General features: G+C 41.4%; 1 protein-coding gene across 7 annotated transcripts in view; it reads right to left on the bottom strand.

Annotated features, from left to right (window-relative positions):
* Positions 1 to 24,201, bottom strand: part of AMPD1 (adenosine monophosphate deaminase 1) — a 37,572-nt gene extending 13,371 nt beyond the window's left edge. For 3 of the 7 annotated variants that reach the window (XR_011168723.1, XR_011168724.1, XM_069090291.1), the window contains exons 1-7: positions 24,086 to 24,201; positions 17,552 to 17,732; positions 12,494 to 12,659; positions 6,347 to 6,512; positions 3,192 to 3,411; positions 1,641 to 1,770; positions 194 to 388 (exon numbers count right to left, since the gene is read on the bottom strand). Coding sequence is in view for 5 of the 7 variants with exons in the window: in XM_069090291.1 (XP_068946392.1) it covers positions 194 to 388; positions 1,641 to 1,770; positions 3,192 to 3,411; positions 6,347 to 6,512; positions 12,494 to 12,659; positions 17,552 to 17,732; positions 24,086 to 24,107 (1,080 nt within the window). In the remaining 2 variants the exon portion in view is untranslated. Of the gene's footprint in view, positions 1 to 193; positions 389 to 1,640; positions 1,771 to 3,191; positions 3,412 to 6,346; positions 6,513 to 12,493; positions 12,660 to 13,140; positions 13,621 to 17,551; positions 17,733 to 20,779; positions 20,803 to 24,085 lie in introns of those variants that run through there. The other 4 variants (XM_069090292.1, XM_069090293.1, XM_069090294.1 and 1 more) reach the window with 4 other exon arrangements.
* Positions 24,202 to 25,831: the final 1,630 nt, after the last annotated feature.

Genomic DNA, 25,831 nt, shown 5'->3' with positions numbered 1-25,831 from the left:
GAAAAGATTGAGTCAGTGGGCTTCTACCAAGAAACTCAGAACATGTGGGCTGAAAGTAAATCCTCAGAATAAGTAGCTGTGCTCCCAAACCCCATGGACAAAGGATAGACCTGGATTAAGAGGATCCTAGGGAAGATGGATTTGGGGAGAAATGTGTTCATGCCAAAGTGGGGTTTCCAACATTCCAACCTACAGCATGAACATCTAGAGAATCAACTGTCAGGTCATAGGGATGCATGTTCAGTTTAGTGAAAAGTTCCTTTAAGGTCAGCTTTTTCTCCTTGGTGCTATAGACCACTCGATCAGCATCCACATGGTAGGATTTCTTAATAAAGCGCAGTAGATGCTTCTGGTTCATACAAGCAGCAGCATGGATATGAGTGTCTACCTATATATTAAGAGAAGAAAAAAAAATAACCACCATCTTCTGGGCAAATCTTCTATTCAATAATAATAATAATTAGCATTTATATAGTGCTTTAAGGTTTTGTTATTTCATTTGATCCTCACAATAATTCTGTAAGTTAGGTACCATTATTATCCCCATTTTACAGATGAAGAAGGGCAGCTAGGTGGCACATAGAGTGCCAGTCCTGGAGTCAGGAAGACTCATCTTCCTGAGTTCAAATCTGTCCTCAGACACTTACTATCTATGTGACCCTGGACAAGTCATTAATCCCATTTGCCTCAGTTTCTTCATCTATAAAATGATGGAGAAGAAAATGGCAAACCGCTGCAGTAACTTTGCCAAAAAATGAAACAAAACCAAGCCCAAGCGTCAGACACAACTGAAATGACTGAACAACAACACAAATATTCAATGGAGAGTACAGAAAGGTTGGCCAAATGTCAATGGGCACAATGTTCTCTATTGTAGATGACTTCTAAGATGTAGAGACTTCTGTCTCCAAATCTGTGACCTCAGGTTCACTTCCACTTAATTTTTTTCTTGTCTTTGTGTTTCTTTTCCTCCTTCATTTTATTTCCTGCTCCCACTTCCTAGAAGGCCTCTAAATCAGAAGTGTCAAACATGTGGTCCTCAACACTCCCAATGATTGCCTGAGACAGATTAAAATGTAATTGGGAAATGGTTGACAAAATAAATAAAAATACAAAAGAACATAGATAATTCTACACTTTAAAACTAAGTCAGCATATGGCTTGCAGGGACCCTTATGTAGGGATCAGTGGCCTGTCTAGTTTCTCTCTGAGCTTGACACCACTGCTCTAAATTGTCCTGTTATAAAACCTTGGAAATGTTTCTAGTTTATAAAAAGAGTATGTCTCAATGATCACCAATATTAAGATTGAGAAGGACATCTTCAACCTTCTAGTCTGTTGCTGATATTAATTTTTTTCCCCTCAGCATGGGCCCACTGAAATCTCAGTTCAATTCTTTTTTTCTTTTTGGAGGCAATGGAAATTAAGTGACTTGTCCAGGGTCACACAGCTAGTACGTGTCTGAAGGTGATTTGAATTCAGGTCCTCCTGACTCCAGGGATAGTGCTCTATCCACTTAGCTGTCTCCTCACTTCAGTTCTAATACCAGGAGTTCTTGAGGTTTTTTTGGAGAGCTGGAGGGGCCAGGGGCTCAGTCTCTTGTCACTAGAGTCAGTTCCTGGGACTCCTCTCTACTTTACCTTCCTGCAGTTGTAGAAGTCCCGATGGGGGTTGTTCTTCAGTTCCTTTAACTCATCCATCTCATTGAGCATTTCATGGACCTGAAACTTGGATGACAGGAACTTCAGGCGTCGGTGGGCATAAGTTTTGCTAACAAAAACCAAAATGACAAAATTATTATTAATTAAAATTTTAAATTCCAGCATATTCAGATATTATTTAAAACTTCCAAGACCTAAATTATGAATTAGTGGGAAAAAACATTTTTTAAAGACATTTCCATTTATGTTGTAGTGCCCTTCATTGGAAGTATTACCTTGTTTAGAGAGTGATGCTAATGGTGCCTAAGTTATAGATTTGGGCCATGGTCTGATGGTTCACTTCCTTTTAAGAAGCAGCATGGCACAGTGAGCTGATTTCAAATTATCTGTGACATATGGTTTGCTGCCTTTGTGCCCTTGAGCAAGTCATGTAAACACTCTTGGCCTTGGTTTTCATTGGTCAGACGAAGGAGCTGGTCTTTAAGGATTTCGTTCTCAGCTAAGGAGGGCACACTAATGTGACACAGAACCATAAGTAGAACAGGACAACTGTATCTTTGTCCGAGGATGCCATATTTAAAGGACATTGATAGAGCTGGCCCTTCAGCAGGGTAAAAACAGCAGAGCTGGAAACCTCATTTTATTTTGTTCTTTGGTCTGAACCTATGAATTCACGGGTAAGCGCGTATCTGCATGGCAGGATGAGCAAAGGACACTCCCTATGAGGGGTTCCCTCCACCACTGTTGCTATTGTTGTTCAGCCATTTTTAGTCATGTCCAACTCTCCCTGACCACATTTGGGGTTTTCTTGGCAAAGATACTGGAGCGGTTCGCCATTTCCTTCTCCTGCTCATTTTACAGATGATGAAACTGAGGCAAACAGGGTGAAGTGACTTGCCCAGGGTCATACAACTAGTAAGCATTTGAGAAGGATTTAAATTCAGTTCTTCCTGACTCCAGATCCTGTGCTCTATCCACTGTGCCTCCTAGCTACTCTCTCCCTACCAATACAGATCTTCAATTGCTCTGAAACATAAGAGTCTGAGAGCTGCTTGGGAATACTGAGGGGTTATTTGACCTGCCCAAGGTCATACAGTCACTACATGTCAGAAGTAGGACTTGAATCTAGGTTTCCTTGACTCAGAGTCAGGTTCTCTACACCCGCTGCACCTTTTAGAACCTCATTAGTAAGAATAATTAGATAAGACAGGAAATTACCAGATACTAGAGTGAACTGCTGCCCTGAGTCACCTGTCCCCAGCCCCTTGGTTGTCACCCCTGCAATGGAGAATGTTTCCTACCACAAGGCAGAGCACTTACTTGCCTTTGTCCCTCAACAGAGGGCAGCTTGTGTTACTGGCCCTGGATACAATTTGTGGCACTTCCCAAGGGCAAAGCTTCCTAGTTACAGCTCTGATGAGATAGTCAACTAGAATTTGTTAATGGGTAGGCACTGTGCTAAGTGCTGAGAATAGGATAGGAGTGGGAAGATTTTTGTAATCAGTAGACATCTAGATAAATAATACTTACACAGGTCCTTGAGCAATTAGAGCAAGTAAAAAATTCATATCATCAAGGAAAGTGTCCAGATTTGGATAGGGGAGAGGTACAGGCTCGTCTTTGCTGGCCGAAGCTTCATTAGCATAGCAATAAACGATGCCATCCTTCATCTTCAAATGATAATCCAGGTTTTCTGGGAGATCATCTTTTCGGAAAGGATCTTCCCCTTTCTTCGGGGGAGGAGTAAACACTTTTAATGAAACACAGGTAAAAATATAGTCAGTATTAATGACCATGTAAGAAAGAGTCATATGAAATACATAAAACCTCCTTAATATGGACCTCATTAACTCAGAATTTGGGAGTATTCAGATCAAAGCTTTGTGAAGGTGACATTAAGCTAGGTGTGGAAAAAGATTGAACAAAATGATTTTTTGAAAAAAGGATTGTATTTTACTTACCTAGGAGAACAAACTTTTTTTTTCAAGCACTTCAGGAGGACCTATTTGCATATAATCATTGCAAATAATTTCTATCTATTCATCAGAATATGCCACAAAGGAATGACTTTTTGTTATCCTATCAATTTATTGAATATACTTGAAATTAATAAAATTATCTTCTCAAAAACTATATAATTCAGATTTTAAAAAACTTCTTCCGGCTGGTCTTCCTTTATATTGTTTTAAATTAGTGAGGTTTTTGTTAAGAGGTAAATTTTTATTATAACCTTCTCTAGTTATTATATTTATAAACATCTCACCCTGCTCTTTTGGCAGATGTTTTTTCTACTAAAATTGAGGGGAAGAAATAAATTCCCATGGAGGGATGATATGAGCCAATTGTTCCTGATAATTCTTCCAATGCAGTGAAACAGAAGACCTCAGCTAAAGTAAGCAAGAAAAGAATCAATCCAAATGAGCATTTATTAAGGGTCCACTATGTTTCAGGCACTGTTTTGGACACTAGGGTTACAATCCTGCCCCCGTCGCCCTCAACCCCCCAAATGAACTAGTTCCTACCTTCAGATAAATTCCGTTCTACTGGGCAAGGGAGCGCACTAGCAGTTGTGGGAATCAGATGTTTCACGCAGAAGATGAAGATTCGAAGTGGTGAGGAGGGAGAATCCCCTTCCTGGCTCTGTATCTGATTCTCTGGATTTGGATGGACACCGTGTTCCTTTCCCCACACCCCATACTTTTCAGCTCTTTTTTATTTGTTACCTTTCTCCATTAGACTGTAAGCTCCTTGAAGGCAGGGGCTGATTTTCTTTTCGCTTATAAAAGTATCCCAGGCACTTAGCACCGTGCTTGACACATAGTAGCACTCAAAAGATAAAACAAAAAGCTTTTTGGCTGCCTGGATTCCAAGCATGGAGGATAGGCGATTCAAAGACAAGACGGTGTTAGCTACATCAATGTACTGGCCCTGGAAAGAGAATATCTGTCTATCCGCCTGGATTTCAGCGACCATTGCCAAAGACATTATTCCCTGCTGTTGACCTTCAGAGGACTTGGTAAGAGCAATTAACCATGTGGGAAGGAATCTGTGATTCCATTAGCATGGGGAAAGCTCGGTGTGAAATCTGTTTTAGTGGAGAAATCAGAGTAAATTACCCGAGGCATGTAGAGGATTAGGGATTTCACCAGGGTCACAAAGCAAATGAGTGTCAGGGGCAGGATTTGGATCCCAAGTCTCACACTATATCAACTACCACTGAGGTCGTTCAGTTGTCCATCCCCGTCGCTCCATGTGGCCCCGTGGATAGACTTCGTCTGTGGGGTTTTTCTGGGCAAAGACACTGGACTGATTTGCCTTCTCCAGTGTGTTCCCATTTTCTACATGAGGAACGAGGGTCAATAGAGGTTAAATGGGTTACACAGCCATTAAATGTCTGAAGCTGAATTTGAACTCAGGTCCTCCTGATTTCAGGGCCGGTACTCTATCCACTAAAAGGAAGTACAGAGAAGCATTTTTTTTTAACATAGGTTGTTCAGTTTTCAAAAGCCCCCATCCCTATATGTTTTAAAATAAGATCATGGTAATAGACTTAATTCTGTTAAAGATTGATAGGGGGAAATGGATATATTAGAAACGAATAAAAACTTCACTTGTTGGAAGGAGTTTGTTCAAACTCTCCATCTGAAGGTCCAGAAAAATATTCCAGGTTGATCTCTGCCTGAGATACCAGGGGGTGGTTCTAGAGGAAGGTGAGATTAAATGACCTTTCAGGATCTTTCCTAGCCCCTGGCTATGATCTGTCAAAATGTTACCCGGGGCTCGGAAGCTCATTTGCATAAGACTCCCCTCATTGGTGGAGAATGCTCAATGCTCCCAATGAAATTGTTGAGAACGTTGGGAGGAAAGAATTTGGAACTAGGTGTCTTCTCTCTTGAAGTTGCAAACCCGAAAGGTCGCTTCTCGGTAGACGTGGAGCATTGAATATTACCCAATAAGACTCTCCTCATTGGTGGAGATTGCAGCAATCTCCACCAATGAGGAGAGTCTTATACAAACGAGATTAAAAACCCTGATTAGATTGGCTTGAATGCCTTGCAGGAATATCTCAGGAAATACAGCATGTTCGGCCAAATGTCATTTCTCATCTTTCCTTTAGAATACTTGGGAGACGTATTGTACCTTGACTCCAACATAGTGATGTCATTTTGGTTGTCTTCAAGAATGAAGGATAACAACCACCAAGGGAGATCCAGGAGAGAGATGGCATAGGAAGACATCTGATTTGGTGGGAGGTCCCATGAGCCTGGGCTCAGAGAGCTTTTCTAGCAGCCTCCCCAGATCTGGGGAGTTAATAAAGTCCCTATAAAGAATATGGCTCACAACTTAAGTTCCAGTTTCATTCCTGATATTCAATAGTGTGACGCAATATGAATTCATGATTAGCATCAAAGTCGAGTGGCTTCCTCCTTCTGTATTCATTGCAATTATAATTGACAGTAGAGTATAGAAGGTAGAGCTTTGGACTTGGGGTGAGGAAGACCTGGGTTCAACTTCTGCCTTTGACATTTACTAGCTGTGTGATTTCTGGTCAAAGTTCTCTGAGCTTCCAGAAACTCTCTTAATGATAACCATGTGAAGCTATGGGTGGTTTTCAACCTGCTGGTGGAGAGAGGGAGTTCCCACATTGACTGCATCACAAATCCATGACATGTTGAACCAGTTACCTGGGTATAAGCTTTCATCTGCTTTCCAAGGAATCCCTTCAATGCTCCTTAGATACTTGGAAGGAGTCTTAGGGAACCTCTGAAATGACTGCTGCATGTATTTTTCCCGTATACATAGTGCCCGGTATAGACCTCTGCAGACTTCTTCAAAATCTTCTACTGTAACCTAAAGACAAAGCCTCTTAGTATGAGGGTCAAAGACCCATCCAAATTGGGAAGTAGCCCAGAGTGGTGTGCTAATAAATGTTTAACAACTGACTTTTGGGAAGGGGGTGGGGGATGGGAAATGTACATACAACACACTTTTAAGTTTAATTTGCACTATTAACATTTTCTTAAGTCTAGAAATCAATAAAACAATAAATCAATCTCTGATTTGTATCATTTGTTGATTTCCAAAGTGTAAATGCTCATGCTGAAAATTGAACAGCTTTCTCAGAAGAACGGCTCCAGGACACCCCTGGATGTAAGTAATATTTGATGTCTGATCTTCTTGTTTTCCTGCTTTGATTCTCTCTTGGGGCTTTAATGTTCTCATTCCCCTCCTTCTTATCTCTCAGTGCCATAGGCCACCTGGGCTTGCCTTCCTCGGGCATGCTCTGTACCTTTCCCCACCATCTCCTTTTCCCCCAGAGTGGATAGAGTGTTGCATCTAAGTCAGGAAGATCTGAGTTAAATTCAGCCTCAGATACTTACCAGCTATGTGACTCTGGGCAAGTCATTTAACCTCCACCTGCCTCAGTTTTCTCCTCCATAAAATGGGGATTAATAATAGCACCTACTTTCCAGGGTTGTTGTGAGGATAAAAGGAGTTGATATTTATAAAGTGCTTTGGAAAACTTGAAGGGCTCTATAAATGCTAGCTGTCATTATTATTGTGCCAATGCCCTGTGACCTTTAATGCACAAAGGGACACCTAGATAATCTGAGAAGTCAGCCCATGCTAACAAAGACATCATATTAATATAGTCTGGTACGGCCAGTTAGAGTGTGGAACCTGGAGTTAGGAAGGCCTGGCTTCCAATTTGACTCCTGACACTTACTTGCTGTGAGACCATGAGAGAATTGCTGAAACTCTGTGGAGCCTCGGTTTTGTCATCAGTAAAATGGGGATAATGATGCCCATAGGACCTACCTCCTGGGTTTGTTGGGAAGCCCAAAAAGATGATGCATGTAAAGCAACTTGCAGACCTCAAAACTCTGGTGTAATAGTCATGTAATGTCATTCCTTTGAATTGGCAAAGCTAACAGGTACTTAGCACCTAGTTTGAAACTAATTATATCAAGCCTCTGTTGAGAAACAAAAGATATGAACCCCTGTTGCTGATGTAACATGAAGAGGCAGAACAGGGAGGAGCAAATAGATATATAAGGAGAAGCCCTAGCTAGAATTTCAGATCTTGGAGCCAGGTTCTGGAGGCTGAGGAAGACAGGCCCAGGCTGGAGAGAATGATTTTTATTTTGAGAACATGGATGAAGTGATTTTGATTCTGGGAACCAGTTGACACTTCTGCTGAAGACTTCCAAGGGCCAGCCAGAGCTGCAGAGTTGCTGCCAGAGGAGGCATGACTGTGGTGTCGGTACTTTGTCTGTTTGTGGCTTTGTTAAACCTTGGCTTCCCAGGAACAGAGACTGTGAAGCATTTAAGGTAGACTGGACCCTGTGAGCTTCAGTGTGGAACAGGAACTGCACAGAGAGCTGGACAAGGAGCTGGGAGCTCAGGTGACAGTTTGGTGAGTCCAGGTAGGATCTGGGACCATGGAAGGGGATCCAAGGAAGCTGAAAGCCTGCCTCTAGTCAAGATGAAAAGACCTCTCCATGAATACTGAGTAGTGACTGATGAAATTGTCTGAGTAGTGACTGACCCTGATGTGAGGTTTTGCTTTGGGACTCACTTTGGGAACAGTTGTGTGATTTGGCCAGATGAGACTCTGGGCAGCCATTGAGCCCCCTGGCTTTGAAAACCCAGATGTTGGTGCTTCCCTCTCTGGTAACTAATTAGGTATGGATGTAATGGTCAGACAGCTAGAAGCCCTGTCTGCTGAATTGTGTTATTTTCTGTTGAGTAGTAACTGATGAAATTGTAATTTATTTGTGATTGTACTTTGTGATTGAATTAAGGACTCTGTGATTAACTTAATGAATGTACTATGCAGGGGTGGAGTACTTTGACTTTTGTGTTTTGTGTCTCTCAAGGAGGCAAGCCTCCTTAATGGCGATTGAATGATTGAGTAAGAAGGCAAGCCTCCTTAAGGATGATTGAATGATTGAGTTATTAATGATTTGTACTTTGTTGAAAACTATTATGACCACTTTGGTGAAAACTATTCGGCCATTTTAGTGATAAGCTATTGTAAATGGTGTATTTTGTTTTTCTGTGATAACTTGTAACATTGTGAATGCTGTACCTTGATTTTCTGTGAATGTTTTGCTCTGATTTGTTATTGAATAAATAGAGAGTTCACTATACTATGTAATCAGAACCTTGAAAGCTGTTCATAGCAGCAGTCTTCTGGAAAGCTGCTCATTTGTGGCTTTACATCTAGATAAAAATTGATGATGATGATGATGAAGATGATGAGATGATGATGTCAGTGTCTTGACATCTCTCCCCACACAATGTAAGTGCATTTTAATCATGACCTTCTGGAGGTGAAACCAGAACTAAAAGGAGTAGCTCAAACAGTATGAATTTCAGAATTATCAATATCAGGTTATGGGAGGAGATATTTGGGAGCACATAAAGACCCAAATGAGTCCTTTCAATCACATCACAGAAGCTGGGTGTACTTCATGTTTGAAAGGGGCCAGCTCTGGTTAAGATCAGAATATGGCAGTAAGAAGCCAGACAGATTTTCTTCTTTACTGCTCTTGATCTATAGGTATAAAAGGCAATAGGTGGGCCAAAAAATGTCTGGGATTTCTTAGTAGCAGCCTGGTATGATAGAGAAAGCTTTGGGTGTAGAATCTAAGAGGCCTGGGTTCAAATCCAGCCTCTAATTTTTATTAGCTGCATGAATCTGGGTAAGTCATTTAAATACTCTGAGTGTGTTTTCTCATCTGTAAAATGGGAGTGATTATAGCACTTCCCTCACAGGATGTTGATGATTAAATGATCTCTTGTATTAAAATTTTTAAACTTTAAAATGTCATAAAAATGTGAATTCTTTATTAGATTGGCTAATTCCCCAGGGGAAACCCCACGGGATCTCATTATTCTGCAGATAAAAGTGGCTCCCCTGTCCTAAGCAGAAATTATTGAATATTTAATTATTGAAGTTCAACAATTAAGAGTCCTATCGTATTTCTGTAGCATTGAAAGCAGGTTTGTTGCCAGCAGGTGAGCAGGGATCCAGGCCTTTATCCAGATCAGTTCCACGGTTTGTTAATATGCTAGCTTAGACTCATCTGACCTGAAGAAAGAGGATTTGGACAGAGGTTTGTGCTGCTACCACCCCCAGGCATGGATAAGGTCTCTTCTTGGGGGAGACAGGCTTAGGAATTTGGTCCCTCTGTCTTTAATTCTCACATTTGGGCCCCTCCTTGAATGTAACAGAGCAACCAAGGAGGTGTTCTTGGGCCAGATTTGGAGAAACCACCCAAGCTGCTTGGCCACAGAGAGGGAGAGACAATGAGAACTAGAATGATCCAAACGAGCCAAGAAAGAGAACTCTTTCCAGCTTTGTTCAGGGAAAGCATCACCTTAGGGGGAGCACTCTCAGTTCTGGATCCTTTTGTCCTATTCAGCCATCCAACTCTGGCACATCCTTGACTTAGAATAGGGGTGAGGAACCTGTGATCTTGAGGCCACATGTGGCCCTCTAGGTCCTCAAGTGCATCCCTTTGACTGAATACAAATGATCCTCAAGTGTGGCCTCGAGGCTGCCCATTCCCCACCCCTGGTAGACCTTTGGCTACTTGAATATCCAAGAAAATCCCCTCTTCTTTTAACTCTACCCTGTTTCAGCCTTTAGTCCATCCTATATTGTTTTCTCTTCTCCCTCTTCTCTTCTGTCTCTCAACTTCCTTCCTTTGCCTTTTTCCTGTTCATCTCTGTCTCTCTCCTCTCCTCATCTCTCTCTCTTTCTATCCCTCCCCTTTCTTTCTTTCTACCTCTCTCCTTTGTCTCTCCCTCTCTCTCCATCTGTCCCTCTTTATCTCTATCTCTCCCTCTCCTCTTCTTCACCTTTGTGATTATAAAATTGTCTTAATTCTCTAACATCCTGCACTAGTTCAAATAGAACAGAAGCCCAATCAATTAACAAGCATTTATTAAGTACCAGTTATATGGCTGGCACTGTGAGGTAGGCCCTGACTTTAAGCAGTTTACACTCTACATTCCTATTTTCCAAGTGCAGTGGAACCAGCCCAGATCTGGTTCATTAAGTTTCTGAGACATAGGTTCTCCCCTACTTCTCATTTTTCCTACTAATCCATTCTCCATCCTGCCTTCTTCTCTGGTTATTCCTATTCTCCCTTGTTGGAGATCCCTGCTTCTAAATTGGTATTATGGGATCATAGCCTTGGAACTGAAAAGGATTTTGGTCATCCAGTCTAATATTCTCATTTTAGAAATAAGCTAACTGAGGCTAGAAAGTTACATGATTTGCCCAAGGTCACACAAGATGCCTTTCATCTAATTTTCCATTTAGCTGGAGATCTTGAGTTATAGGATTTCTGCTTTCCTAATACCAATCTACTTCATTCTAGTTAATCATACTATATAAACACACCAAGAGTATCCTTTTCCTCCAGCCTTCCTCCCACCTAGGAACAAGCAGTGAGGGTATATAAGACTAGCCATACAATGGGGTGTGCTTCATCACTAGGACTCCTGATTATCTTTTAAGTCTGCTCCCCCAAGCCTAATAGCCAAGTTACATGAGATGAGGTTCTGAGACTGGTCATGAAGACTATATTTAGAGAGGACACTAGCAGCTGAACTTTAGTTTCACTGATTTGTTGATGGTGATCCTCTATGTCCAAGCGGCAGAGATTTATGAGTTGGGCAACTGTTTTGGTCTGCAGAAGTAGGTCAGGTTCCTGAAGCCAAGAATTCACCAGCCCTCATATCATATTAGAATCTGCTCCAAGTAGCAAAATACTTTAAGCATCTCCAGTGAAACAAGGGAGGACTTTCTGTCAAGGAACAGCAGCTTCTATTCTCTCTCTGTCCCTGTCATTCTTTCTGTCCTTGTCTTGTTCCATTTCTGTTTTCTTTGGATGGTTCTATACAGTGACCTATATTCAGGAGGGTAACTAGCAGTCTTAGTTCTTGGAGCAAATGCTACAAAATGTATTCAGAATAAGCAAGCTCAATGCGGTGGGGGAGGGAGATCTCAGGGAGAGAGCTTGGACCTTGGGCTATTAAGTCCCACAAAAGAGGAACTCCAGGACACCACCTTGAGGTAGGGGAAGGGAAAGGAAGAGAATGAGAAAACATATCTATTAAGTGCCTACTATGTGCCAGGCAATGTGCTGAGCACTTTATAAATGTTATCTCATTTGATTTTGATTTTGGACAAAATCCAAGAAACTGTGGCTTTCACTGGTGGGGAGGCATGACTGGGTGGGGAGCCAACCAAACAACTCACTCACAGTTGTTTGCAACTACCTCTGGTCCCATATCCCTGTGCTGCCCACTTCCTGCATCCACATTCTTGCATCATGGCTCCTTGCTGGACTCAGGTTGCTTGCCATTCCCAAGTGAATGTTTTTCCTTCATTGGTGTCTATCTATAGCCTTCTGTCAATCCATTCTGTAGACCTGCTCATACCCAGTATTCTCCAAGGCAAATGAGCAAAGGTACTTGAAGTGTTTTTTTTCTTTTTTTGGAGGGCAGTTGGGGTTAAGTGACTTGTCTAAGGTCACACGGCAAGTAAGTGTTAAGTGTCTGAGGTCGGATTTGAACTCAGGTCCTCCTGACTTCAGGGCGGTGCTCTATTCACGGCACCATCTAGCTGCCCCAATGTGAAGTGTTTTGAAAAGCATAAGACACTACTCAGCTCTAAACAATACCACAAAATCATGCATGACCCAGAAGTAGAGCATCAGGACAGAAAGAAAGCCAAAGTAGCAGGGACAGGAAGGAGAGGGAAACTGGGAGAAAAGAGCCAAGGAGCCTGTGAGCAGAGAATATCAACTCACCCCAGAGGCGTAGTCTCCTGTGATCTGTACTCTCTGGAAGTCTGGCACAGTTTGATAGACAGGAGATGAAGAGATGTATTCATCAATGTGAAACAGTTTGGTTGATGACGTTTCACTCTGTGGAACAGACAAATTTACCGTCTTCCGGCTCTGGAAACGCTTCTTCCTATTCTTGGAAGAAAAAAAGGTCTCAGCTCTCTCTCCTTTCAGCAGACACTCCACTGTGGCAAGACTGGGTTTTTCTACAAATGTTCATTTTGAGGCAAAAACCGTAAAACTTAAAATGTGGGAATGGAAACTTAAAATGTTTGGTGGTCCCTAGCCCTCTAACCACTCCTTCTCTTTCTCCTTAACTGGCCCTTCATCTCCTTCCCAGCCCCTTAGGCTTTGTCCTTGACCCTCTTTTTGTCTTTCTCCCTTTATGATCTCATTTAATTCTATGGACTTCATCTAGTTAGGCAGTCCACTAAAATTTGTTGAGCACCTACTATGAGTCTGGCACCATGCTAATTGGTGGGAATACAAAAAAAAAAAAAAAAGCAAAAGATAATCCCTGCCCTTGAGGACCTCATAATCTAATGGAGGAGACAGTATGCAAACACATATGTACAAACCAGACAAATAGGATTCAGAGAAATAGGGCTCACCTGCATATTGAAGAAAGGACAGAGCCAGATAATAATGCAGAAAAATTTTAATACTCACAATGAAGATGAAATTATATATTATTAACCTCTATCTCTAGAGGATCATCTAACTCAATTAAATCTATCTTGGTCACAGGAGAATACCACTTCAGCTGATGAGGTAGGATCAAACCCAGAAGCAACTCCGTTCTACCCTAATATACCAGCTGTAGTCTGGGAATAGAATGTGCTCAAAAAGGACTGTGATAGCCAGCCTATGCTTGTTGAGAGCTCAAAGCTACCTTTAACTGACACTGATTAATCAACAATGTAGATAGAAACTCAGGCTAGGAATGTCAGCACTGTTAGGCCAGTGATTAGCCTGACATGCATGAAGTAAAAGAGCAGATGGATGGTTGCTCATAGATCCAAACAGTTCTGTGATGCATCATGTGCTCTGTGTTTTATACCATTCATTACTGCTATTGAAATGTTGATATATGCTATTACATAATCTGCATCATATATTGCTTATATATTTTGATAATGTGTTATAGATGTATGTGCATGTACAGAATTATAACATATGAATTATAAATTTGATTGCTATTATAAAATATAAGTGCACATATTCATCATTGTGAATAAAAATATTTACTTTTGCTGATAAAATTGTGTATGTATATATATTGATTATTACGAATGAGGTGTTTTTTTAAACTAATTTATGGTCTTGAACGAGAAAACTTTATTTTGTTTTAATCTAATGTGCACAGTAGATAGAACATTGGACTTGGAATCAGGAAGACTCATCTTCATGAATTCAAGTCTGAATTCAGACACTGCCTAGCTGTGTGAGCCTGAGCAAATCACTTAACCCTATTTGCCTCAGTTCCTAATCTGTAAAATGAGCCAGAGTAGGAAATGGCAAACCACCCCAGTATTTTTGCCAAGAAAACCCCAAATGGTGTCAACGAAGAATCAGACACAACTGAAAAATGACTGAACAACAACAACAAATGCAAATATGATGATTATGAAAAATAGGATACTGCCCTTTTTTCACTGGACATTTTGCTTGCTAAAAGGGACAGAAATAGGGAATCTGTGTAAGTAACATTGATAAAACCAGTTTGAGAATAAAAAGAGTATCTCAGGGGTGGCTAGGTGGCATGGTGAATAGAGCACCAGCTCTGGAGTCAGGAGGGCCTGAGTTCAAATCCCCCGTCTCAGACACTTAACACTTACTTAGCCATGTGATCTTGGCCAAATCACTTAACCCCAAATGTCCTGCCTTGACCCTCTCCAAAAAAGCAAAAAAAAAAAAAAAGCATCTCAGATAAAAGTCTTTTAGAAAAGACAAAGAAAGTTTTCAGGATCTAAAAGAAGGTAGCCCCTCAGATATATGTCCTGAGAAGACTGAAGACAGAGAATTGACTTAGTTGCAATGAATTGTGAGCTCTCAGCTCATTTACATAAAACTACTTTCAAAGTTTTTTAAGGTTATAGCTAATAAATTATAAATCAAATAACTGTTTTGGGGATATATTGGATGATTATACAAGGACTGTTGGGTCATGCCTGAAAGAGAGGTAGAATTTTTAAGTTTCACATTATAGGTTAGTTATATATGGGTTGAAGCACTGGTGGCTATGAGAGATGATTAGATGAAGACAGATGATGAGAAAAAACTGAGCACAGGATGAGTCAAAAGAAGCCAGGGATAGAAGATGCAGAAGGAGATGAGAGAAGCTTTTACAGAAGACAGAATCTGATAGACAGGCTTTTCAGTTTCTTTACTGGGAACTACATGGATTGGATAGGAGACATTGTTTTGCTGAGAGCTGATTGATTGCAGAAAGCCTGAGCGATCTCAGAGAGTTTACTGAAATCAGATAGGCTTTGCAACTGTTAGAAACTCACTGGAAAAGAGCTGAATCCTGTTGCTATGTGAAGAGCTGCTTGAACTTATTTCTCTCTAGTACCATTTATAGCCTGAAAGAGGGAAACATCTCAGGGATACCTCTGCTACCTTATATTGCCCACTATAGATTAAAAGAGAGGGAAGGGGAAAGATAGACTTTGTAGTTCTTTTGTTGAGAGTTATGTTTATATGTGTGTGTATTATATATACACATATATAGTTTATATGCATATATGTGTTTATGTGTATATGTATATATGTGTATATATATGTTTGTGTGTGTGAATAAAAATATGTGTATTTGCTAAAAGAGTGCAACACTTCCTCAGTACCCTTCCAATGATGTCTATGTGTTAAAAGAGCTGGATACTGCTTTAGCAGATTGAGAATAGCAGAGAAGCGGTTTTGCTCAAAAGGAGATTTGTGAGGGCCAGAAGGGGAGCAGATTGAAGGGAAATAATTTTGTCCAGCAAATGGAATGCGATGGAGACTGTATTCTAAAGAGATCAAGAACATCAAAGCTGGCAGTCCAGAGTCAAAAATCACCCCAGGCACATGGTTTATCCTATTCTAGGATCTGCCTGGTAGGTTTCTGTGTGTGCCCACTCTTTCTATAGGCAGTGGTGGGAGAATGTGACCCAGCTTTGTAGGTGAACTATTAGTCAATCGGTTAGTAAATGTTATGCTTATTATCGCTTTTGAGTTCTTATTTTGTAAATGTTTCATGTTTAAGAATCAATGATGTTATTGATTTTCTGTAAATGGAAGCACAACAGTGGGGTTCAAGAGCTATTGTGGCAAGTAGTAGAAATGTACTACCCTGTCCCTACTAGGGTTACCCTAGAGAGAGGACTCTGAGAAAGTTTGAGGTGTAGCAGTTGGTCATGGCTGTGGCTGTCCTCTCCTCCCCATTCCCCTTCCCCCCATACACACACACATACACACTCTGGGGCAAAAAACACAGACCTGCCGTCATGAGGACATGTTGGAGGTGAGTAAGCCTCCAAAGAGAAAGAAGAGGGAGTACAGATGCTACACTATGTTCCACACCCAGTTTGTACAATTCATTTCCCCCTAAACTTGTGCCTTCTGCTGTCTTCACTGTCTGTGGAGCCATCATTTACCCTGTGTTCCGTGTTTATAGTCTTGGCATTATTCTACCCTCTTCCTTACTTCACACTTTCAATCAGTTGTCAAGTGTTGTCAATCATACCTCTAATACATTTCTCCCATTCCTTCCTTTCTCTCTATTCCCACTACTACTATCCTTTTACAGACCTTACCTCCAACCCTTACAGTGCCTGGCACATAGCAAGCACTTAATAATTGCTTATTGTGTGGTGAGGTGGTGCAGTGAATAGAGCACTGGCCCTGGAGTCAGGACGACCTGAGTTCAAATCTGGCCTCAGACACTTGACACACTTACTAGCCATGTGACCTTGGGCAAGTCACTTAACCCCAATTGCCCTGCCCTCTCCCCTAAAAAAAGGTAATTGCTTATTGATCATCTTGGGCTATTATCATAGCCTCCTAGCAGGTCTTCCTGCCTCCACTCTTTCCTCTCTCCAATTATCCTTCATACCCCTCTGACAGAATCATCTTATGAATAGATTTAACTATATCACCCTTCTGTTAAAAATATATATTCAGTGATTCTGTATCTGCTAGTGAGGAATCTCCAAGCTCCCTTCCTTGCATTCAAGGCCCTCATCCATCACTCTCCTTTTTCAATATTATCTCATCTTACTCTCTTCCACAGATTCTATGCTTCATTAAGTTGAACTTTGTCTACAATGCTTCCTATATCTCAAGTATTCTCCATCTCTCTTTACTCCCTTATCCATCCTTCAAAGCCCAACTCAAATGGCGACTTCTCCAGGAAGCCCTCCTCTTTGTCAATGACTCTTTCCTTCATATTCTCCCCTCTGGAATGCACTTACTGTGTAAAATTGTATATTATAGCTACCTTTGTTTCTGCTTTTATCCTTCCTAGCCTGCAAACTGCACAAGGACAGATGTCTTAGCTAAATTTGACATTTTCTTCAGACTTAGTACACCATTCTATATACAAAAAAATGCTAATAAATTTTCATTTTTGTTGTCATTGATAGGCTCTGTGGAAGAAGAAAATGAACTGGAAGTATTGTCCCTGCCCTCAGACTGATGCTTAAACTCTAAGTGGGGAAATATTTAACTGTATTATTATGCATGTGTATAAAACTAAATGATCAGTATAAGATCCCCAGATCTTATCAGCCAAGATCCCCAGAATCAGAAGACAGCCTGTGTTCTGATGGGTATAAGGTTCTACAAGAAATGCCTGTTTTGTTCAAGGAGATCTACAAGGTATTCAGCATACAAATTTAATTTGAAAAGCAATTTCTGCCTTCTAGCTGTTTACATTCAACTGAATACAATGAAATACTATTATTTGATATAGGCAACAAATCCATCTATCCATTCATCAAATAACTATTAAGCACCTACTGTGCACTGAGAACATTTTACCTCTTCCCATCAGTGGTGATGGATAAAGTCTCCAAGCGGAATCTGTGTTCTTGCATCTCCCGCAGAGAAATTGGGCAGATTTCATCCACATCAAATGGTGAAAGTTCATGCCGTCCTCCCTCGTCCTTGACTTCAGAAGCAAAAACTTTTTCTGCAAAGCTTCGCATGGCTTCATCCATTGCTTTAAAAGAAGTTTTCATGTATTAGTGTTGTATTCTCCCAGAAAATTCTATCATTTAATGAGTGACTATATATAGATGTCAGAGTCAGGACTGGAACTAGGAATTCTCACACCTGGAGTTGATAAGAGGAATGGGTTGGTATCTAAGATATGTATTTGGTTGAGATAGAGTGGAACCATAGGTCATGAGACTTGCAAATGTCAAGGAAGGAGGAGGTCAGGGTGTTTGGAAGGGGAAGAGGTTGGAGTGGTGGAAAAAGTTGAAAGGCAGCCTTTTAGAGGAGGGAGAATGAACTGGATGTCCCTAGATGGTAATAAGGGAGTGAACTTTATAGGAGGAGGAGCTTTGGCTGAGTAATGGTGGCAAAGGGAGGGATTGAATATAGCAATGGGAAGTAATGAGCATGCTCCTCCCAGCCCTCTGGGTCAGTGGGTGTGAGAATGTGCAGCCAGCCTTAGAGAAGGTGCCAAGAGAGGTGGTGTCTTCTGAAAAAAAGCCGTTTCAGTGAGCACCTAAAGCAAACCAAAGATCAAAGATCATGCAGTCATACATACATATTTGGAAGGGACCTGGGAGATTGTCCAGTTTTACATCATTTTAAAAATGGGGAAACTGAGTCCAAGAGAAATGAAATGACTTTGAACCAGGAGTCAAACCCTCTTCCTCAAATCCTAAATCCTGCATTTTTCCTGCTGTACCACAGTAGAGGAAGGCTCTAGAGGGCCCCATGGAAAGGAAAGAGAGAGAAGGATGCTGACAAGAAGGGCTAAGGCTGTTTAATCTAGGGGAGGATACAGAGGCAGGCAGTGCAGCCAGCAGGGAGCCCTTTCCCTCCTGATCCCTGGGCCAGGAGGCACCTGGTAGGTGGGAAGTGAGGAGGGTACACTCTGCTCTGTCCCAGTGGGAAGGTGCACTGGGAGACAGGCCTTGGAAATTTAGGAGGTGAACTTGGGAGCAGTTGGAAGGAGATGGTGCGGAGGGGAGACGAGATGCCTCTTCCTCAGGTTGGGAAGCAATACCCCCACATACGCGTCTTTCCATCATCCCTGTTGGTATCTGGGATACATTCCTAAACACACCCCATGCTAGTGCTAAGTCTGGTCATGGTGCAAGGCAAGGGCATTGTTACAGGGGTTTCACAGCTTTCTGCCTGGGGCCTGAGAACATAGAACCACTCAATTGTTAACATTCACCAATCCTTTTCAAACTGAGGGGTTTTCCTATGTAACACTGCTCATAGGCTTTCAAATCTGGATGGGATTTCAGAACTCATCTAATTCAATCTTCCCATTTTACAGGTAACTTAATGAAGGCCCAGAAAGATAAATGGTCTTGCCCAAGCTACCATACTCAGTGAGAAACAGAGCTAGGGCTTGAACCCTTTGACTTCAGGCCAGTATGTGTGTAGTTCCCTGGGGTTCTTAGTCCTAAAACTGCAAAAAAGTTTGAAAGTCACTGACCAGAGCGCTTCTTTGCAATTACATTTGATCCTTTCTACCTCTTATTCTACATGGGGTACTCCTGGTATTCCCCAGATCTCTGCGCACCAGGGATGGGCTGAGTTCAAGGTCACCATCAGAAGCACAGAACCAACTTCCCCATTTTGGGCACAGACTCTAGAGAAGTATGGAGTTGGAGCTTTACACTAATTTTCTTCATATGTGACCCCTGACAAATCAATCTCTTCTGGAAGCCTTGGTTTCCTCATTCTTAAAAGAGGGAGAGGAACATTAACTTTGCCAAGGATAAAGCCAAGATCCCCAGAATCAGAAGACAGCCTGTGTTCTGATGGGTATAAGGTTCCACAAGATGATGATACAAGGTCATCTGTACTCATTGATTTCCAAAGACCTCTTTGCCTGTATTGTTGTAAATCTACAATTGACTTCTGTAGGATCATACTTCAGCTTTAGAGATCAGTCCAACTCTCTCATTTTACAATTGAGGAAACTGAGGACCAGAGTAGTAATGCCCCTAGTCCAAGGTCACACAGTAATATGGATTGGAACACAGGTCCTTCAGTTTCAAATCCAAATCCCTTCATCTGTCTCCTTTCAGTTTTACTTATCCCATTAACAGTTTATCAGTGGCCAAGGACCTCACTGTCTGAAGGGCTCTATGTCAAGCCCTTCCCAGGACACCTTCAATAAATTGCTGCTTCAGATTGAGGTGGGTAGCAATGATGAGGATGACAGACAGTGAATTAGCTGTTATAATGACAGATTATGGAGAAATTACCCTCAGGATGAGTGAGCAAATCCTACACATGGCCAAGGAGGTATACCCCCTAGCAATGTCTACACAGCTTTTTAGGAGGTTATAGCAACATAGCCCAGGAATATTATGCAAAAGCCTACTTATTATCTGCTTTTCTACTTTCATTTCTGATTTCTTTATCCATTAGCTTTAGTTATAACATTCAGTAGGCTGAATCAAATCATATTAAAATGAATAAGGGGAATAATGTATTTTGGTCTGTGACATGATAGTAACCAAACTGAGCTTCATTCATATTTACACTCAGTTTTAACCTGCCCTGTTGTCATGGCCAAGTTAACAGAAGAGCTCAATGTTTTGTCTGCATTCCTATAGTCTGTTTATTTCATTTCTTTTGTCTTTTTGGCTTGAATCTGTTTTTATTCTTATGGGGAAATCCCAGTGCGGAAACTCTCTCCCCTGATACAGATCAAGCAACTGCTGTATAATTTATGGTCTCAGAGAGCCTATGGGCACTAAGAGGCCAAACAACTTGTCACACAATCAATATGTGACAGAAGTAGGAGGTAAACCCAGGCCTTCTGACTCTAGGGCTGATTTTCTATCCATTACATCTAATTGCTTTTTTTTTTCTTTCTAAAGCTCAGCATTTTTGGCATTGAAAAAGTTTCCATGAATCCAAGTGCAGCATGCAGAAATCCCCAAGCACAGAGAAAATAGCTTGCAATTTTGCTCAACTCTCAGAGAACACAAAAGATATGCAATGGTCAAAAGGGAGATTTAATGAGAAAAGAGAATTTCCAACACTGCAGGACAATGCAAGTCCTACCTTAGCACTTCAAGCACATGCAACTGGAGGGGGAGGGATGAGTTAATAGATGTCATGGAAGTGGCATGAGGCAAATGAGAAAAAAGTCAGTTAGTCATGGTGGTGTAGATGGTGTCTCATGCTGGAGTAGTGCCTTTGCAACAGAATTTCCTGACATAGCTGAAATGGAGCCTGCACATGTGTCAAATACCAAGCTATACTTTGGCCAGTTGTTGATCCTTCTCGTATAGTTAGCTATTCACTGACAGCTATACTTATAAAAGTGTTTCAAATATATCCTTGGGATGATACTAGTCTGTGGAATTATGAGAAACTTAGCTATTCTACTGGCACTAGAAGGTAAAAAATACAGTTTAATTTATAATTTTTTTCATGAACTTAATTGATTGTTTTGGTGTACCACAGACATGATCATACCCTGGTTCTATATTCAACAGTTTTGTCTTCTTTCCAAGAATAATTTTAGGAAAGGGAACACCTTGGTTATAGGTTCCTTGGAGAAGGGGGATCATGCTTGATTCACCATCCAACACCAATGATCTCTGTATATTCAGGATGGTTTTTTTTTTTCAGCAGTGGTTATTAGTAAATAAGTGAAATTAGCATGTAATATGGCAGAGTCTGAATCTATAATTTTAGAGCCAGAAGGAGCCTTGGTCACTTAGCCCAACCCCTCCCTTAGTAGATGACAAAAATGGAGAACCAGAGATGTCGGGTAAAGTGGTTTGCCCAACATCTACCAGCTCTGTGGCAGAGCCAGGATTAGAACCTAGATTGTTCGACTCTCGGGACAATGCTTTTCCCACCCTCCCATATATCTCATAACCCGAGAGACCTAAATTACAGGGCCATCACCTATAGGGAAATTCTTAACATGGGAGTCATCACTAATGGTTCAAGGTCAATTCAGAATGAGGTCTCCAGTGAAGTGCTTTAGGAATCTGTCCTTGGCTCTGTGTAGTATTGATTTTTTTTTTATCAATAACTTGGGTAAATGGATACATAGCATGTACAAGAGATTTGTAAATAACTCCGAACTAGGAGAACAGTGTGGTCAGGTTCCAAAATGATTTTCTTGACAGATTAACTGTGATAGGATGAAACTGAATATGAGCAAGTAGAAAATCATTCACTTACGTTAAAAAAAAATCAACTCCACAAATACAGGATGGAGTTCCTTAGATAAGTTTATCTAAAAACGGATTTGGGGAAAGAGAATGGGGACTGAATAGACTGCAAACTCAACGAGTCAGCAGTGTGATACATTAGCCAAAAAAAGCTCATGTGCTCTGGGGCTGTGTTAAGGGAGGGAGAGTTTGCTGGGACAAGAAAGGAAGAGACCCTCTCTGTACTTTGTCCTGTTGAGACCACACTAGGAGTGCTATGTATGGCTGGAATGACATAGATTAAAAAGAACATTGATAAGCTGGAGGGTATATAGAACCAAGAAGGTGAAGGGCTTTGTATCCATCTCATATGAGGATTAGCTGCAGGTGCTGGGCGTGTTTAGCCTGAAGAGAAGGCACATGATAGCTGTCTTTGAAGGGCTGTTATAATGGAGGAGGGAATAAATTTGTCCTGTTGGCCACTGGAGGGCAGCATCAGCAGGAAAGGGTCCAAGTGGTCAACAGGCAAATTAGGCCTTGACATTAGGGAAAATCTGTCAAAGTTAGATCTCTCCAGAGACTGGATGGCCTGCCTCAGGAGGTAGTATATCCCCTCCCTTCTGAAGCCTTTGAGAAAAGCCTGGATGAGCCTTTACCATGAAAAGTAAGAAAAGAGTGGAAAAGGAACCTTTTTTTCATTATGTGAAATCACCATAAAACAGATCAAATAAAATCAATTTGCAGCTGGTATTGGGGGAGTTCATTAAGATGGTTCCCAATTTACCCCTGTTTTATGTCTCTGATTTGGGGTGAAGATGGTTTCACTTCACAATATCAAATCCATCCCCCAAGAGGTTCACTTAAAATTTTGCAGTTTAAGTCACTTGCAAAGTATCAAAAAATTAATGAGACTATTTGCTATAATCTGTGGTGATTATTTCCCTTAATGAAACTTGGCCAGCTACTAGTATTTTAGTTACTACCAGTGTAACACTGCTGAAAAAAATGCCCATGCTCCTGAATCAAGAACTCATTCGTCCTGTTAGGACTTCAGCATATCACAGAGGATGGAAAAAATCCACAGTACTCACGTTTTTCTTTAGCCGTTAGAAATTAAAAAAACAAAACAAATAGGTGTTATCAAGTTACAGAAGTCACAGTTAGGGTGATCAGCCATTTCTTTGGAACAGAAACGTGTGCAGTTTGGTGCAGGAAGGAACAGTGACATTCACTCTGGGTATTTACTTCCTCTGATGTTGCCAGATTGCTGTTGTTACCTCTAGGCAAATCCTTCTCCACCAGGTCTTACTCAGATGCCTCAGAAGGAGTGCTGAGCTCTCAAAGGTTACGCCAGAGGAGCGTTAGCTCTGGCAGGTCCTGCTGTGCCAGAAAGGTTTCAAGTGCATTCTGGTAACAGGCTGTGCCTGCTTTTGGAGCACCAGCCTTCTAGGCGCCCACAGAGGCTCCTCACCCAGTAGGCAGCCTAGCCACTTGTGATGAATTCACTGGCCACTGCAACTCATGAATCAAAGAAAAGCATGAAATGACTGACTGGAGAGGCCCCTCAGAGCAGGGTCCTTCATCTCTTCCTCTCTAATCCATCTCTTTAAACTAGGCCTCTCAGACCTCCAGGATGAAAACTTCAGGCTAATTTTTCCACCACCCTCTCTACTTTCAGCCACTTGTCGTGCCAAAGACATGCATCACAGGTTTAGAGCTGGAGGCCCTTTCACTATCTCCTTACCTTACAGATCATAAAATCACAGGTTTAGAGCTAGGAGGGACCTTAGAGGTCATTTAGTCTAATTCCCTCATTTTATAGATGAGGAAACATCAAATGACTTATTGGAGGTCACACAGAAATTAAATGGCAGAGACCAGACTCAAAGCCATGTCTCGCAGCCAAATCCAGCACCCTTTACTCTATGGCACACAGCTTTCTCTGGCCCCAGGCATCCCTGTGTAGGACACCTCATTCCTGATCCAGCTCTCATGCTGGTATCTGTTCACACTTAGGGCATGTGCTGGGGCTTTTCTTTGTCCTTATTCTAGGATTTGTTTGCCCTTGCAGTCTATGTAATCAGAGCAATTGCTGAGTACCCAAGTAGAAAGTTATCAGAGCTATCAGAACGAGAAATGGAAGATTTTAAACCTTAGATCAGTGCAAAGCAGATTCCTCGGAGTGCCTTGGCTCACCTACCTGGAATTTTGAACAGTGGCATTGTTGCTGGGGACCCTGATTCCTGGGTAGCACTAGAGAAAGGCACAGCAAATGTGGGGAGGCCAGACTGAACCCTTTAAATATCCTGACATCCATTTTATTATTTTCTCTTGCCTCCTGTAACCTGACCCTCACTGCTAAAAGAAGAGGGATGAGATCTGGGCCTATTTAAAGAATTAGGCAATTGACAGAGAAACAGGTGAAGTGGAAGGCTCTCTAACTTTGCTCTGGTGCCTGTGAATGGCTAGAAATTAGGTTTGGCTTTAGAATACAAACCTGCATATTTCTTCCCAAATTTGCTTCAGATGTTGTTTCCTTGCCTTTTCTGAGTATTTTTTTACTTACTATATTATAATCAATTCTTTCACATTTCTGAGAAGTTCAAGGTAACAAAATTCAGTATCGTGTGTGTGTGTGTGTGTGTGTGTATGTGCCAGTGTATTCACTTAAGTATTAAAAATACACTTGACTCTCATTGTAGGTGTCTGTCTTGGCACAAATTTTAATGTAATAATTTTTATTATTCCTTCCTAATAAATTGCATTTCTCAAATGGATAGAATCGTCTCTGCTATAAGTCCTAAAAAAGGGCGTGTTCAGTTAGGCAAGTCTTTGTTAGATAGATACTCAGTGCAATTCAAGTAACATTTATTAAGTATCTACTATTAGACACATTGCTGGGAGCTAATAATTTGAGTTTAATGTAGCCATTTAAAGGCTTCAAAGTGCTTTACATGCACAATCAAACATTATCCACATGATAGCCCTGATCTGATACAAATGCTAACAGATTGATTACCCTTGTTTTACGGATGAGGGAACTGAGGATCGAGAGGAGAACAGCTTTGTCCAGGGTTACGTTCAAACCCAGCTCCCTTTAACACCAAGTTGAGTACTTTTCCTACCAAATGACAGCTCCAGCACTTTGCCAAACTGAGCAGGTGACTGTTGTTTAGAAACTCTACACTGAAGTTAACCACTAGATTAACCAACAGTTAACCACTAAATTGGAAACAAAATATTCAAACTAGGAACAACCTGCTGATTTATTGGTTGCTATCAGACATTAAATATTTGCTGGACAACACTTCATAGTGGTCACCAGGGTAAGCCATGGCTTTACATACTCCTTTCATGTCTGAAACTGAACTCATCTTTTCCCCTAAACCCTGCCCCCTCCTACCTTCGCTCTTACAGTAGAGGGCACTACTGTCCTCCTCGTGCCTAGGCTTATAACCTAGGAGCCATGCTGGACCCTCACTATCTCTCACTCCCTCCCCCATATCCAATATAGTGCCAAGGCCTTCCAGTTTCACTTTTTCCACATCTCTCAAATATGCCCTTTCTGTCCTCTGACATCATCACCACCCTGGTGCAGAGCCCCATCACATTGCACCTGGACTAATGTAATACTTGTGTGAATCTGGGCAAGTTGCCTAACCCTGTTTGCCTCAGTTTCCTCATCTGTAAAATGAGCTGGAGAAGGAAATGGCAAACTGCTCCAGTATCTCTGCCAAGAAAACCCCAAATGGGGTCTCGAAGAGCTAATTGAACAACAAAAGAATCTGCCTACCTCAAGTCTTTCCCCAGGCTATCTTGGATTTAGCCACTGAATTGATTTTCCTAAAGCACAGTGATCATGTTATACTCCCCCACCCCCCTAACAAACTCCAATGGCTGCCTATCACTTCCAGGATCAAATTCCTAAATCCCCTGTGTGGTATTC

This window comes from Petaurus breviceps, unplaced genomic scaffold, assembly GCF_028583685.1.
Source record: "Petaurus breviceps papuanus isolate PSGF00001 unplaced genomic scaffold, PetGlider_PUasm1.0 186, whole genome shotgun sequence".
Lineage (NCBI taxonomy): Eukaryota > Metazoa > Chordata > Mammalia > Diprotodontia > Petauridae > Petaurus > Petaurus breviceps.
Note: the sequence above shows the minus strand (reverse complement) of the source record. Positions and strands in the feature narration are given on the sequence as shown.